We start from the raw sequence: 13748 nt of genomic DNA on the forward strand, positions 1-13748 counted from the left end.
AAGAGCTCTGCTGCCCCCTGTGGCAAGTGACTGAAGCTGCAGGATGAACTCCTTCTAGGGAAGGGGTCCCCCACCTTTGTCAGCCTGTGGGGGATTCTGACACAGCAAGGTGGGCACAACAACAAAATGGCTGCCACAAAATGGTTATCCCAGGAGGCAGAGGTAGCCACAAAATGATTGCCACAGCTTCATGTGGTGGCAGCTGCTGCCAAAGACACATTTTTCTTAAAAATCTGCACAGCCAATCAAATCTCCAGTGGCCAGTCACAAGCCTTGCTGGGCAAAAGCCTTATCTGGCCCCACCCACTTCTTAAAGCACTTGAAAGGTGCCAGAAGAGGTGTTGGCAGGTGCCATGGCACCCACAACCACCATGTTGGGGAACCCTGTTCTAGGGAATTGTAAAAGCAGTGGTTCTCAAATAGCTGTAGAGGCAGGGCTTTTTTTTTTTTTTTTGTAGCAGGAGCTCCTTTGCATATTAGGTCACACACCCCTGATGTAAGCCAATCCTCCTGGAACTTACAGGAGGCCCTGTGCTAAGAGCCGTGTAGGCTCCAGGAGGATTGTCTACCTCAGGGGTGTGTGGCCTAATATGCCATGGAGTTCCTGCTACAAAAAAAGCCCTGCGGAGAGATACCATTAATGGAACATAGAAATCATGTAGGTGAATTGCAAAGTTTTCATAACCACTGCTAAGAACTCATTCTCCCTCAGTCCCTGTGTCCACCTGCAAGTGTAGCATGCCATCTCCTGTTGATTCTACCTGCCATGGATTGTCCACCCGTGACCATGTAGTAACCTTGGACCCTTGGTGTTTCTCCTGATGCCCTGTTCCCACTGCCCAGTAGTGAAGGTGGGCAGCTTCCTGCCAAGGATTATCTATTGTGCTTCTGAGGTGTTTTAATGTTCTCGAAACATACTGTGCTTGACAAATGTATGAACATATATGAACATATGAAGCTGCCTTATACTGAATCAGACCCTTGGTCCATCAAAGTCATGTAATAACAGAATGCCCATAAACACAACCGCCATTCTCAGAAATTGGTCTGTTCGTTTCTTATCACCTGCTGTTCTTTGACAGTGATTGGTGGGACACAGTGATTGGTGGGTTTTTATTGTAGGAAAAGCCTAGCAAAAATTTGTTTGCATATTAGGTCACAACCCCTGACATCACCATTGTTTCACACAGGGCTTTTTTTTTGTAGAAAATGCCCAGAAGGAACATATTTGCATAAGTGGCCACACCCCCTGATGCCAAGTCAGCCGGAACTGCATTCCTGTGAATTCCTGCTAAAAAAACCAAACCTCTTGTGGGACATAAAAAGCAACAGGTTTGGAAATCACCGTTGTAAAGTGCTCTGAGCCTCAGGGAAGCTCCACCCACAAACGTAGCTCATTGGCTGACTGAAGCAGGAAGCAGCTATTTAAACCCCAAGAAAGGCTGAGGATCCCTGTCTGGTCAACACCCTCCAAGCTGATCTTTGCGTAGGGTTGCCAGATTTATGTTGGAAAATACCTGGAGACTTTGGGGGTAAATCTAGGAGAGGGTGGAGTTTTGTGAGGGGAGGGGCCTCAGCAGGGTAAAATGCCATAGAGTTCCCCCTTCAAAGCAGCCATTTTCTCCAGGGGAGATGATTTCTGCTGCTGGAGATCAGTTGGAAAAGGAGGAGACCTCTAAGCCCCACCTGGAGGCTGGCAACCTTAAGGTGCTCCTCCTACTGGCTGCTTCAGTGCTAACTTCTGATGGTTTTGGTTCTGGCTTACAAAGTCTCTGCTTCGGATCTTCCTGGCATCTGAATTCTGAACTTCCCCATGACCTCAGCTTCTGACTCATGGGCGCTGTTCAGACGCACAGTATAATCAGTTGTCGCTGCTGGTTCATATCAGATTAAAAGTGGCTGATCAGACAGCAACATCTGCCTCCCGGTATTAACTCATGGTAAACCTCCCCAATCCTTCTCAGAACCGGATTATTTTGTTACCTGCTCATTTGCAGTGTTTTTTTGAGTTCTCCGGTTTCACCTCGTAGTTTCCCTGTCTGGATAGTTCTATGATGTGGTATAGCCTTGGCTTCTGATTCTCTGGGTTTTGACTGTTGGCCTATCCCTGGAACCTTCCCCTGGGTTCTTTTATGCCCTTCTGCCCCAAGGGTATCTTTATGGCCTTCTGGAGTCCTCAGACTGTAGCTATTCACAGAGTGGCAAGATCATAATTTCTTTGGGTCAAATGGACCCATGCAGGAAAAAGGATTCCAGATTTTGGGCTGTTGCTGGGGGGGGGGAGATGGAAGGTTCCGGTCTACACAAGGTCAAGGCCAGTTCAGCTCTTTCATCCTCTCTGACTTTGACACGGATATCAACCCCCCCCCCCACTCACACCCAATTACCTTGCAAGGATTTCATGCTGCGTGCTCACTGAAGAATATCTTAAAGTCATTTACACAAATTGACTGCACGGTGTCTTTCCCCCCAGTACAATAATATCGATTCGCCCGCATAGCACTTCAAACAGCTCCAGCCCTTGCCAAAAAACCAAAGGCCATTTCATTGTTCCTTTCAAATGTGCGATTTCTGCCGCAGCTCCTCTTAATGACGCTTTGCACTTTTAAGTGATCTGAAAGGGCGCCAACATTCCTCACCAGCTGCTCCGTTTTCTTTCTGCCCTTCCCTCTCCCTACTTTGGGTGGAGGTAATGAATAAAAAATGTGGCATATCCTCTACCGTTCTTCATTTTCATGCCATTCTTTCTCCTAGGAGCTCAGGGCAACGTTCCTCTTTCTGCATCCCCCCTCTTTTTATCCTCACGACAACCTTGCGAGATGGTTTAGGCAGAGAGAGCATTACTTATGGTCCTGGTGAGCTTCATGGTGGTGGGGATTTGAACTTGGGTCTCCCCAGTCCTAGTCCAACATTCTAACTATTACGAGCGTTGCACATCTCCATGTGTTGGCTGGAGATCTCCTGGGATTGTGACTGATCTCTGGGTGATAAAGAACAGTTCCCCTGGAGACAAGAAGAAGAAGACTGCAGATTTATACTCTGTCCTTCTCTCTGAATCAGAGACTCAGAGCAGCTTACAATCTCCTATATCTTCTCCCCACACAACATACACCCTGTGAGGTGGGTGGGGATGAGAGAACTCTCACAGCAGCTGCCCTTTCAAGGACAACTCCTGCGATAGCTATGGCTGACCCAAGGCCATTGCAGTAGCTGCAAGTGGAGGAGTGGGGAATCAAACCCGGTTCTCCCGGATAAGTGTCCTCACACTTAACCACTACACCAAACTGGCTCTCTTTGGAAGGTGGTCTCTGTGGCACTATTCCCAGGGTGACCAAACTTGCTTAATGTAAGAGCCACATAGAATAAATGTCAGATATCTGAAAGCCGCAAGACATGTCAGATGTTTGAGAGCTGCAAGGAAGGAAGATGAGGAGGGAGAGGTGCAAAGAAAGCAACCTTAACTTTAAATGCATTTTCCAAGCCAACAGTTGGCTTTGCTTGGAAAAGTGATTTAAAGAAACAAATGCCTTCTCCAAACTGGCTGACAGGGCGGTGGGGGCTTGAAGAACCACACAATATGTGTGAAAGAGCCACATGTGTCTCCTGAGCCACAGTTTGGCCGCCCCTTTTGAAGTCCCTCCCCACCAAAACCCCACCCTCCTCAGGCTCCAGCTCCAGAATTCCCATGTATTTCCCAACCCAGAACTTGCAGCCCTTATTTATACTCTGTTGGCATTCAGTTTATCACATGCCAACCATATATACTTCCCCAACAAATGTGTCTAGGGTTCCTTCCCCTAGATTTTCTTCACCACACCCCTGTCCAGTAGGCTGGTCTGACTATCCCCATACAGTTAACCACCGACCATGCTGATTCTAGGCAATGGTCTCCATTACATGCTCTCATTTACCGTTTACTATTGCTCTCATTTGCTTTGATTTGCCATTTCCCCCCACCAGGCTTGCCAGCCTCTACGTCCAAGCAGAGGATTTCCCAATTTCAGGGGCTTCTCTCCACTGTGGACCAGCTGGCCCTGGGAGAGCCCCTCTCCTAAATAGAGACACTCTGGTATTTGGGCACCCTCTATGATTTTGAAGGCAGTAAACCATAGAGTTTTGCCCAAATACCAGAGCATCCTCATGCAACGTCCTCAGTGCGATGACATCACTTCTAGATGACACCACTGCATCAAGGACCTTGTGCTATGTCCGCACATAGATTCCCCAGCACAGGACATGGGCTGAGACCACTCAGTGCCAGATTAGACCCTGTGGAGGCCCCTAGGAAGTCAAACTCTTGGGGGGCCCCTCCCAAATTATCTTAGAGTCTGAGCACCCACCCCACTGCCCACAGCCCCCCAGTACAGCCTGCAGGCACCTTCTTAAAAGCCCCTTTGACAAAGCTGTGAGGGAGAGGCAGAGAGAGGCAAACTTGGCAACAATTCCAGCAGCAGCTGCACCAGGCAAGTTGGGCAAAGAGTGGCTCAGTTGCTGGCCTGGGCATGGAGGCTGGGAGGGCTGCAAGCAGGGGGGAATGGAGGGGGGGAGCTGGCCCAGGGCCCTTAAAGGCATGGGGGCCCTTAGGCCAGTGCCTACTTGGCCTAATTGTTAATCCAGCTCTGAGACCACTGCTGGATTGGGAGACTATGCTGTGCTGTGCATGTAGATCCAATGGATATCTTTGCTTTGCTCACAGACATTGTCCATTCAAGAAGAGGACACAGGGGGAGGGATGGTGGCTCAGTGCTACAGCATCTGCTTGGTAAGCAGAATGTCCGAGGTTCAATCCCCGGCATCTCCAACTAAAAGGGGTCCAGGCAAATAGGTGTGAAAAACCTCAGCTTGAAACCGTGGAGAGCCACTGCCAGTCTGCGTAGACAATACTGACTTTGATGGACTGAGGATCTGACTCAGTATAAGGCAGCTTTATATGTTCACAGGAAAGTAATTTGGTGCAGGGATGAGAGAATTGCTGCTGTTCCAATCCTCAGATCCTGGGGAACAACTGCTGGTCAGAGGACCAAGCTTGATAGACGAGAAAAGTTAGGAGCAGAACAGTGCAATCCTGTGCAGACTTGTAACCTTCTCAGTCCATTGAAATCAAGGGGCTTAGTAGGGTGTAACTCTGTTTAGGATGACAATAGGCTTCAATTACCCTCCCTGGAGTTCCTTCAAAATGGTGTGTGTTTTTCTAAACTCTCACACAGGCTTTTAACTGTCCATTTGTAGAACCAGAAAGGGCTTTTTTCTTGAGTACATATTTGGCTGCTATTTCATTTTGGTGTCAATCACTCCACTCTTTCTCTTTATTTCATATTTTTAAAAAGAATTCATTTCGGGTCACTTTGAAGAAAACAGCAGCAATTGTGCATTTGCCATCGACAGCTGCCTTTCTCGTTTGTGCCGGAGAATGCTTAATGTGCAATACAACTGCTAATGATGCGCGGGTTGGAAACGACTGGTGAGCTTGTTGCGGGTGGGGAGAGGGGGTGGGGGGGAGAAAAAGAGGCTGAGGAATCTTTAAGCAGGAACATGAATGCAGGAGCAAAATCCATTCTGGATAAGTCACAGCCGTGCCTCGGCAAAATGAACCTATTTGCGGGCCCCACGTAATTCCTTTCCTCGCTCCCGCTGGTTTTCTTCTATAGCATCTAGAGTTTTGCATGTAATGTTGGCATTTCTGTTTTGGCTGCTGACAACATTTTGTTATATTGGAAGAGAACTCCTTTCCCAATAGATAGATGTAGAGGTAGATATGCCAGTACTGCTTGGGGTGTTTACCCGCTCTTCTGCACCAGCTGACCTTTGCTCCGCTGTGCCAGGCTTAGAGCTGCTCCGGTGGCATTGGCAAGATTCAGCATTCATGCCTAGATTGCCATCATTTTCCAATACCTGGCACTGGTGCCTGACAAAAGAGGTTCTTGCTATGTGCTCTAGGGCTTCCAAGTCCACGGTCTGGGCGGGGGCTCTCCCACTGGGAGGTTCCCAACCTGTTGGCCCACATTGGGTCAGCAGGGGGAACTTCCCCCTACATCGCCAGCATGATGACGCCACCCAGAAGTGACATCATTGCACCAATGATGTATGCGGTGGCCACTCTAGGAGTTTCCTGGAAAACTGTATGGTTTTCCCGGACACTCTAGTCATTTGGGAGGGAAAACTCTATGGTACAATAGGTACCATAAAGTTTCCCCCTCTCAAATGGCTGGGAAAACCATAGAGTTTTCCCGGAAATGCCTAGAGTGGCCATGTGCGACATCGCTGGTGCGATGATGTCACTTCTGGGTGATGTCATTGCATCACGCATGTGCATCGCACGCACATGCATCGCATGCACATGAAAGTCCCTCGCTAGAGAACGCAGGGGTCTTGGCAACCCTAATGTGCACTTGCCATGTCATCTCAGTTCTTTGGTGTTGGCACAAGTACTGGGAAAGGGTCAGAGGGGCAAGGGAAATGTTTAAATAGTGGTTTGCCTTCTTGTGTTTGGCAGTGCAATCCTAAAGCCATTTTCCTGGGAGCAGACACCATTGAGTAGACTTGAGTGGGATTCTGAGAATACTTGTTTACACTGTAAGTGGAAAGTGGCTATTCTCATTGATTTTAATGGACTTTGGGATACTAGGAAATTCCAGATTTTCCAGATTCTAGATCTGAAGGAATTCTGAATCTGGTTCGTTAACCCTACCCAAGAAAGGCCATCAGATCTCAGCCCAAGATGACCTGTACAAACTTGGCTGCAACTTCCTTTGGAGTTCATTCATTAAAGTTTATATTAGAACTTTGAGCAATAAGATATATATATATATATATATATATATATACATTTAAAGCCATTACAAACTGTAATAGACTTGGCAGGGGATTCTGATTCCATTTTTCAGCTCCCTGTGTGATTTTATTTTATTTTTTATTGAACCCAAGGCAAATTGATTAGAATGTTTGCTGCATGTTGGTGAAATACTGTTTCCCAAGTAAGAAATTGGCTTTTGTTTTGGTGGCGGCTGTTGTTTAAAGGCAGTATTAAAAATTTCACTAGGGGAAGTTGTACAGCCAGAGTCTAATAAAGGAATAAACTGAATGATCGTGCAAATAAAAACGTAATTGCTTTCTAATGCACTTATTATTTTATTCTCTCTTTTTTTTGCTGGTTAGAAGGGCTGCATTGTATTCTTGTGGCTTTCCTTTATGGCGTCTGTGCGGTCTTACAAACCAAGATTGCAGACGCATACAAGCCAGTTCATGGCAACCACTGAAAGCCTTGTGCCTTTGTGATAATGCCAGCAGGAAGGGCCAGCAATAGCAGCTTTACACAGAGAACCCAGCTTTACACAGAAAACACCTGCTTTACAGAGAGGAATATAAGAACATAAGAGAAGCCATTTTGGATCAGACCGATGGCCCATCCAGTCCAGTCCAATACTCTGTGTCACACAGTAGCCAAAAAACCCTAGGTGCCATCAGGAGGTCCACCCGTGGGGCCAGGACTACTAGAAGCCCTCTCACTGTGCCCCCCCCCAAGCGCCAAGAATACAGAGCATCACTGCCCCAGACAGAGAGTTCCAATGATAAGCTGTGGCTAATGACCCTGATGGACCTCTGCTCCATATGCTTATCCAATCCCCTCTTGCAGCTGTCTATGCTTGTAGCCATCACCACCTCCTGTGGCAGTGAATTCCATGTGTTAATCACCCTTTGAGGGAAGAAGTACTTCCTAGGAAGTCCTAGGATTCATCCCAGCATCTTCTGTGAAAAGATTTGGAGGGAGCAGAGCTGGAAGGAGTTTAGGAGCTTGGAAAGCCATTGCCAGTCAAAGCATACAGGGGGAGGGACAGTGGCTCAGTGGTAGAGCATCTGCTTGGGAAGCAGAAGGTCCCAGGTTCAATCCCTGGCATCTCCAAAAAAAGGTCCAGGCAAATAGGTGTGAAAAACCTCAGCTTGAGACCCTGGAGAGCCGCTGCCAGTCTGAGAAGACAATACTGACTTTGATGGACCAAAGGTCTGATTCAGTATAAGGCAGCTTCATATGTTCATATGTTCACTTGGCTAGATCAGGGTCCCTAACATTGCAATGTCCCCCTTTGGCTGTGGGTTCCCAGGTTAGAGTGCTCATTCAGGCACCTGTCCTTGGGTCCATTCAGTAGAGGCAAGGTGGCTCAAAATAGCAGCCATTTATTTGCAAGTGGACAACTCCCACAACCAACAACTGCAGCTAAGATACAAAACTGGAAACTGAAACAAGAGCTCTGTCCAATAGGAGCAAACTAAATCACACAGATATGGGGGGGGGGAGCAGACTGTTCCATTACATATACACATATATAGAATAAACTGACCACAACCGTGGTGTCTTTTTCTGGTGCCCCACCAGTTGCAAAGTGCCCTGCGCAATGACGTCACTTCTGGGTGATGTCATCATGCAGGGCGTGTCGTGAGACAACAGGGTTCTTTGGGGTGGGGATCCCCCCAGTGGCCTGCTCCTTGCTGGAGGTTTCGGGGGGCCCCAAACTGGGAGATTCCTTGCCCCACGCAGGAACTTGGCAGCTCTAAAACCCACACACATGAAAAGCCAATAAGATGCTCAAGAGAGTACAAGGCAGATTCTTATGTTTAATCATGATCTGCATTTTGGGAACTCACAGGGGACCCAAATATCTTTGTAGGAGGTAAGACCAGATACCCTCTTCATACCTGCCATGAAGTTTGCTACAGGGCCGTAGCCAGGATTTTAAAAGTTGGGGGAGCCTTTTAAAAAGTCAGGGGGCACCCTTTCCCATCCACTGCAGGGCTTGCTGCTACTCAGAAGCTTTCTGGAGTAAGGGCAAAAGCTGGAGGTTCTGAAAGTGACCAAGTCAAGGCAGCCAAGCTTAAAACTTTGGAGTCAAGAAGGGACTGTACTTTGCATGCAAGTGGGGGGTTTTCTTCTACCTCCCTCTCCCCCACCCAGGCACTTTGCAGCCTGCAGCTCTATACAACCCCCCTCCAGCCCATTCCACACAGCTTCTGCCAACTCCTGCTCCTTCACCTCCCTCCTCTCTGCATGCTGCTGTTGCTGCTGCAGTGCACTGTGCCCTGCTCAGCTCTCCCAGCTCCGGCTGCTGACACTTTGCTGGCCCAGCCATGGCGGAAGGGAGGGAGGGTGGGCCTCAGAAGGCTCCATCTGGAAGTCAGGGGGCTGTGCCCCCACAGGCCCCCCTGTGGCTACAGGCCTGCCTTGGGCCAATGACTCTCTCTCTCTCTCTCTCTACCTCACAAGATTGTTGTAAGAACAAAATTAGGAAAGGCATGTATTAGGGTTGCCAGGTCCAACTCAGAACTCTGAAGGGAGTTCTGGCCATCACATTTAAAGGGACCACACTCCTTTTAAAAGACTTCTCTTCAATGGAAATAATGAAGGATAGGGACACCTTTTTTTTTTTGGAGCTCATAGAAAAATTGGTGCCTCTACCTCAAAAACAAACAAAAAAAAAAAGCCCTCCCAGAGACACAGATACCTATGGATTGATTCTCCATTATATCCTATGGGGACTGATCTCCATAGGGGTTAATTGAGTGCTCAGCTGACATTCAACGCGCCCCACACACACACACACTTTCTGATAACCCTGAAGCAGGGGGGCCCCTCCAAACCAGGGGATCTCCTGCCCCCATCTAGGGATTACTCAAAAGCGACTGTGGTATGGAGAGTAAATCGCAAAATATTACAACAGGAGTAAGGTTGAAAAATCACCCAATACTATGTTGCAATTTAAGTGCCTAATAAATTGTAACAACGTGTAATCATAGTTAATGGACTAAGGAAGGTCAATTTTCATACAATGGTCAAACTTGAAGGGTAACTTGTAAGCTGCTGGTACATTTACAAATCTGAGAGAATTTCCCGAGGAATGGAAATGTTATCTTGTGAATATGTCCCTGCCATTGAGTGTTACAGTTAAGTTCGACCATTTTATGAAGATGAAAAAAATTGTTAGTAACATTAATCGGTTCTGGACCTGAAGAAGAGTGTTGGGAACCCAGAAAAAGGACTGACCTTCCATAGTCCGTCCAGATGAACTTGTATTGCAACCTTGTGTGCTTGTAATATCTATATTGTTTGTTATCTATGATCGGGGGGGGGGGTTGTAGAAAAAGCCCAGCGGGAACTCATTTGCACATTAGGCCATACCCCCTGACAGCAACATGGTTCCACGCAGGGCTTTTTTGTAGGAAAAAGCTCAAGAGGAACTCATTTGCTTATTAGGCCACACCCCTGACATCACCATGGTTTCACACAGGGCTTTTTTGTAGGAAAAGCCCAGCAGGACCTCATTTACATATTAGGCCATACCCCCTGACACCAAGCCAGATGGGGCGGTGTTCCTGTGCATTCCTGCTCAACCCCCCCCCCCTTTTTATGATTATATGTTGTTACAATTTATTACACACTTAACTTGCAATGTAGTGTTGGGTGATTTTTCAGCCTTGCTCATGGTGTGATTTTTTTGTGATTTACGCAACTGGGGATTGGCAACTCTGGTATGCATGATTCTGTGAGCTTTTTGCAGGACAGACGGGATAAGAATGAGCTTGCTTGCTAGCTAGCTAGCTAGGTTTTAATTCTATGAATGAATTAAGCATGGAGACAACATGTGCAGCAGCTGCACTTATTGTCAATGTGCTGAGGACTAATCTAATCTACTGAACATATGAACAAACATATGAAGCTGCCTTATACTGAATCAAACCCTTGGTCCATCGAAGTCAGTCTTGTCTACTCAGACAGGCAGCGGCTCTCCAGGGTCTCAAGCTGAGGTTTTTCACGCCTATTTGCCTGGGCCCCTTTTTTAGTTGGAGATGCCGGGGATTGAACCTGGGACCTTCCGCTTACCAAGCAGATGCTCTACCACTGAGCCACCATCCCTCCCTGCTGGAGTCCAAATTTCAATCCTGGTCCAGTTTGATTTGGCTATCCCCATTTTTTTAAAAAAAAACAACAACTTTCTTGTGAGAGATGAATCTCGCCCTGTTCTCTCGCTGAAGTTTTCTCATTGAAATTAAAACACTAATTTGCAATTAATTTTTAATGTGTGCTTCAATGGCACAGCATAAAAATGGAGCACCCATTAAAAAGGCATAGAAACAGCATTAAGATACTGTAAAATGGTGTCAAAGAACCAAAAAGATACTTTCTCACATTGAACTATACACTTTCAGTTTTCTTTCCATGCACTTTGCAATGGGATTTTAATGCGTGAAATGGCAAAATCTACTGGCCAACAATTGCTAAAGTGCATTGCAAGTTGGATTGAAAGTGCATTGTTTCGTATGAGTGAAAGCGCCAAAAAGAATCATTGACAACAGCAATGGCAGTGAGGCAAAAAACAATCAGGGAAAATGACAGACGGGGGCATCAAAGAGAAGTGAGGGGCTCTGCTTCCTTCCCATAAATATTACACCCTAGCACCCCATTTCTGTCGCAAAGGTATATTGCTTTAATCCCCTTTGTCCTTCTTCTCTTCCTCCCCAACAGGACACCAGCCATGATCGGCTGCTCGTTTGTGGTGGACAGAGAATACTTTGGTGAGATCGGGTTGCTTGACCCAGGCATGGAGGTGTACGGAGGAGAAAACATTGAACTCGGCATGAGGGTGAGTGGCAAGTTACGGGCTACATGATCTGTCCGGTGGTCCCAGGTAGGAACTCCAAAGATAAATATGTCCTTTGGGGTGAGATTTATTCTTTGCCTGAATAAAGGCCATTCTAGAAGGCTCGTTAGCGTATTGTCTGGCCATGTCCTCTTTCATTTGAAAGGCTGAAATCCCAAACAAAATTATTAGGAAATGTATTGCATTGAGAGTTCTGCTTCGGTGTAAATTAGGATTGCCAGATCCTCTGTGGTCACTGATGTGGGAGTGGGGATTAGGTTTACCAGCTTCAGGTTGGGGAATTCGTGGAGATTTGAGAATGAAGCCCGGGGAAGGCAAGGACCTCTGTGGGGTAAAATGAGGAGGAGATTGGATTTATACCCTTATATCCTTCACTCAGGGTCTCAGAGCAGCTTACAATCGCCTTTCCCTTCCCTTCCCCCACTACAGACACCCCGTGAGGTAGGTGGGGCTGAGAGAGCTCTCTCAGAGAGCTGCTGTTGAGCAGAACAGCTCTGAGAAAGTTATAAGTGACTCAAGGTCACTCCAACAGTTGCATGTGGAGGACTGAGGGAATCAAACCCAACTCTCTCAGAGGTGGAGGAGATGATGATGATGATGATATTGGATTTATATCCCGCCCTACTCTGAATCTCAAGAGTCTCAGAGCGACTCACAATCTCCTTTATCTTTTCTCTCCACAACAGACACCCTGTGAGATGGGTGAGGCTGAGAGAGCTCTCACAGCAGCTGCCCTTTCAAGGACAACTCCTATGAGAGCTATGGCTGACCCAAGGCCATTCCAGCAGATGCAAGTGGAGGAGAGGGAAATCAAACCTGGTTCTCTCAGATAAGAGTCCGCGCACTTAATCACTACACCAAACTGGCTCTCTGTAAGAGACGCAACTGGCTGTCTGTAGAGTCCACCCTCCAAAGCATCCATTTTCCCCCAGGGGAACTGATCTTTGTACTCTGGAGATGAGTTGTAATTCCAGGGGATCTGTAGGTCCCACCAGAAGGCTGGCATCCCTACAGTAAACCTGCTTGCCAACCCTATGCTGGCCTTGACGGCAGGAGAAAGCACACCTCCCTTGGGAAGGATATCACTTGGAAAACAAGGAGTCTTGTATAGAGGAGATGGAAGCAACTCAAAACGATGACAGTTATGTCTAGAGATAGACGTGGATGGAGCGGCAGGGCAGAAACAGCACTTCCGACGCAGCGATGCAGAAAGTCCCACAAGCCTGGCAAATAATTGATATATTTTCGTAGCATTTATGCCAGTGAAGGGAAGCACTCTGCACTCTGGATGGATTCCCCTGATAAATTCTGACTTACTTCCGGAGCATTACCTCCAGCTACTGCTTCGAAGAAGGCAGAGCAGCCACCCACGGGGTATGCCACGCGGTCGACTCTTAGTGCCACAGCCCAGGGCCGAAATGGAATTTGTGCGCAGGCTCGAAGCCCCAGGAGCTCTGCGAGGCCCTGAAACGTGGGCTCTGAGCAGGGAGTCAGCCCTGAAGGATGAGTGCAGAGGGGAGCAGCACTGTGTCGATAAATGCCCCAGGGACTCAGCGAGAGATAGCCAACTCTCAAATTACTGCCAGACCGCACAGCGGCTAATCTCGAGGACTGTCAGCTTTCATCTGACTCCTCGGCGTGTAGCAGGCTTAGCATATTCAAGCCTGCTTGCCGTGATTTTTTAGACCTGATCTTTGGAGGTGGCAGGATGCATCGAGAATTAGCATGTTTGTGCAACAGGGGTGCTGTGGGGGGGAAGAGATGTGCACTGTTGCTGCTCCTTGGGGATCACGGAGGTCAGGTGTGGTGGCATTTGAGCCCGTACCAGACCCTGTAGCTAGCCTTCTTTGCTAAAGAAGTTTCTTCTTTAAAGAAGGTTCTTACCTTTAAAGCCCTATAAGGCCAGGGGCCTGCATGCCTTACGGACCCACCTTTCCCCACATGTTCCCCAGAGAGCACTTCAATCAGGGTCACAAAATCTGCTCTCAATCCCTGGCCTTAAAGAGGCCAGGCTCATGGCAACTAGAGCCAGGGCCTTTTCTATTGTAGCCACATGTTGGTGGAACGAGCTCCCTGAGGAGGTTAGGGCCCCGCGAGAGC

The 13748-nt window shown here is 47.7% G+C and overlaps 1 protein-coding gene across 2 annotated transcripts in view; it reads left to right on the top strand.

The window, feature by feature from the left end:
* Positions 1–13748, top strand: part of GALNT9 (polypeptide N-acetylgalactosaminyltransferase 9) — a 307400-nt gene that overhangs the window by 170155 nt on the left and 123497 nt on the right. For both annotated transcript variants that reach the window (XM_060249993.1, XM_060249994.1), the window contains one exon: positions 11513–11630. In XM_060249993.1, the coding sequence (XP_060105976.1) occupies positions 11513–11630 (118 nt within the window). The remainder of the gene's footprint in view (positions 1–11512; positions 11631–13748) is intronic.

The sequence above is a fragment of the Heteronotia binoei genome, chromosome 11 (genome assembly GCF_032191835.1).
Source record: "Heteronotia binoei isolate CCM8104 ecotype False Entrance Well chromosome 11, APGP_CSIRO_Hbin_v1, whole genome shotgun sequence".
Classification (NCBI taxonomy): Eukaryota; Metazoa; Chordata; class Lepidosauria; order Squamata; family Gekkonidae; genus Heteronotia; species Heteronotia binoei.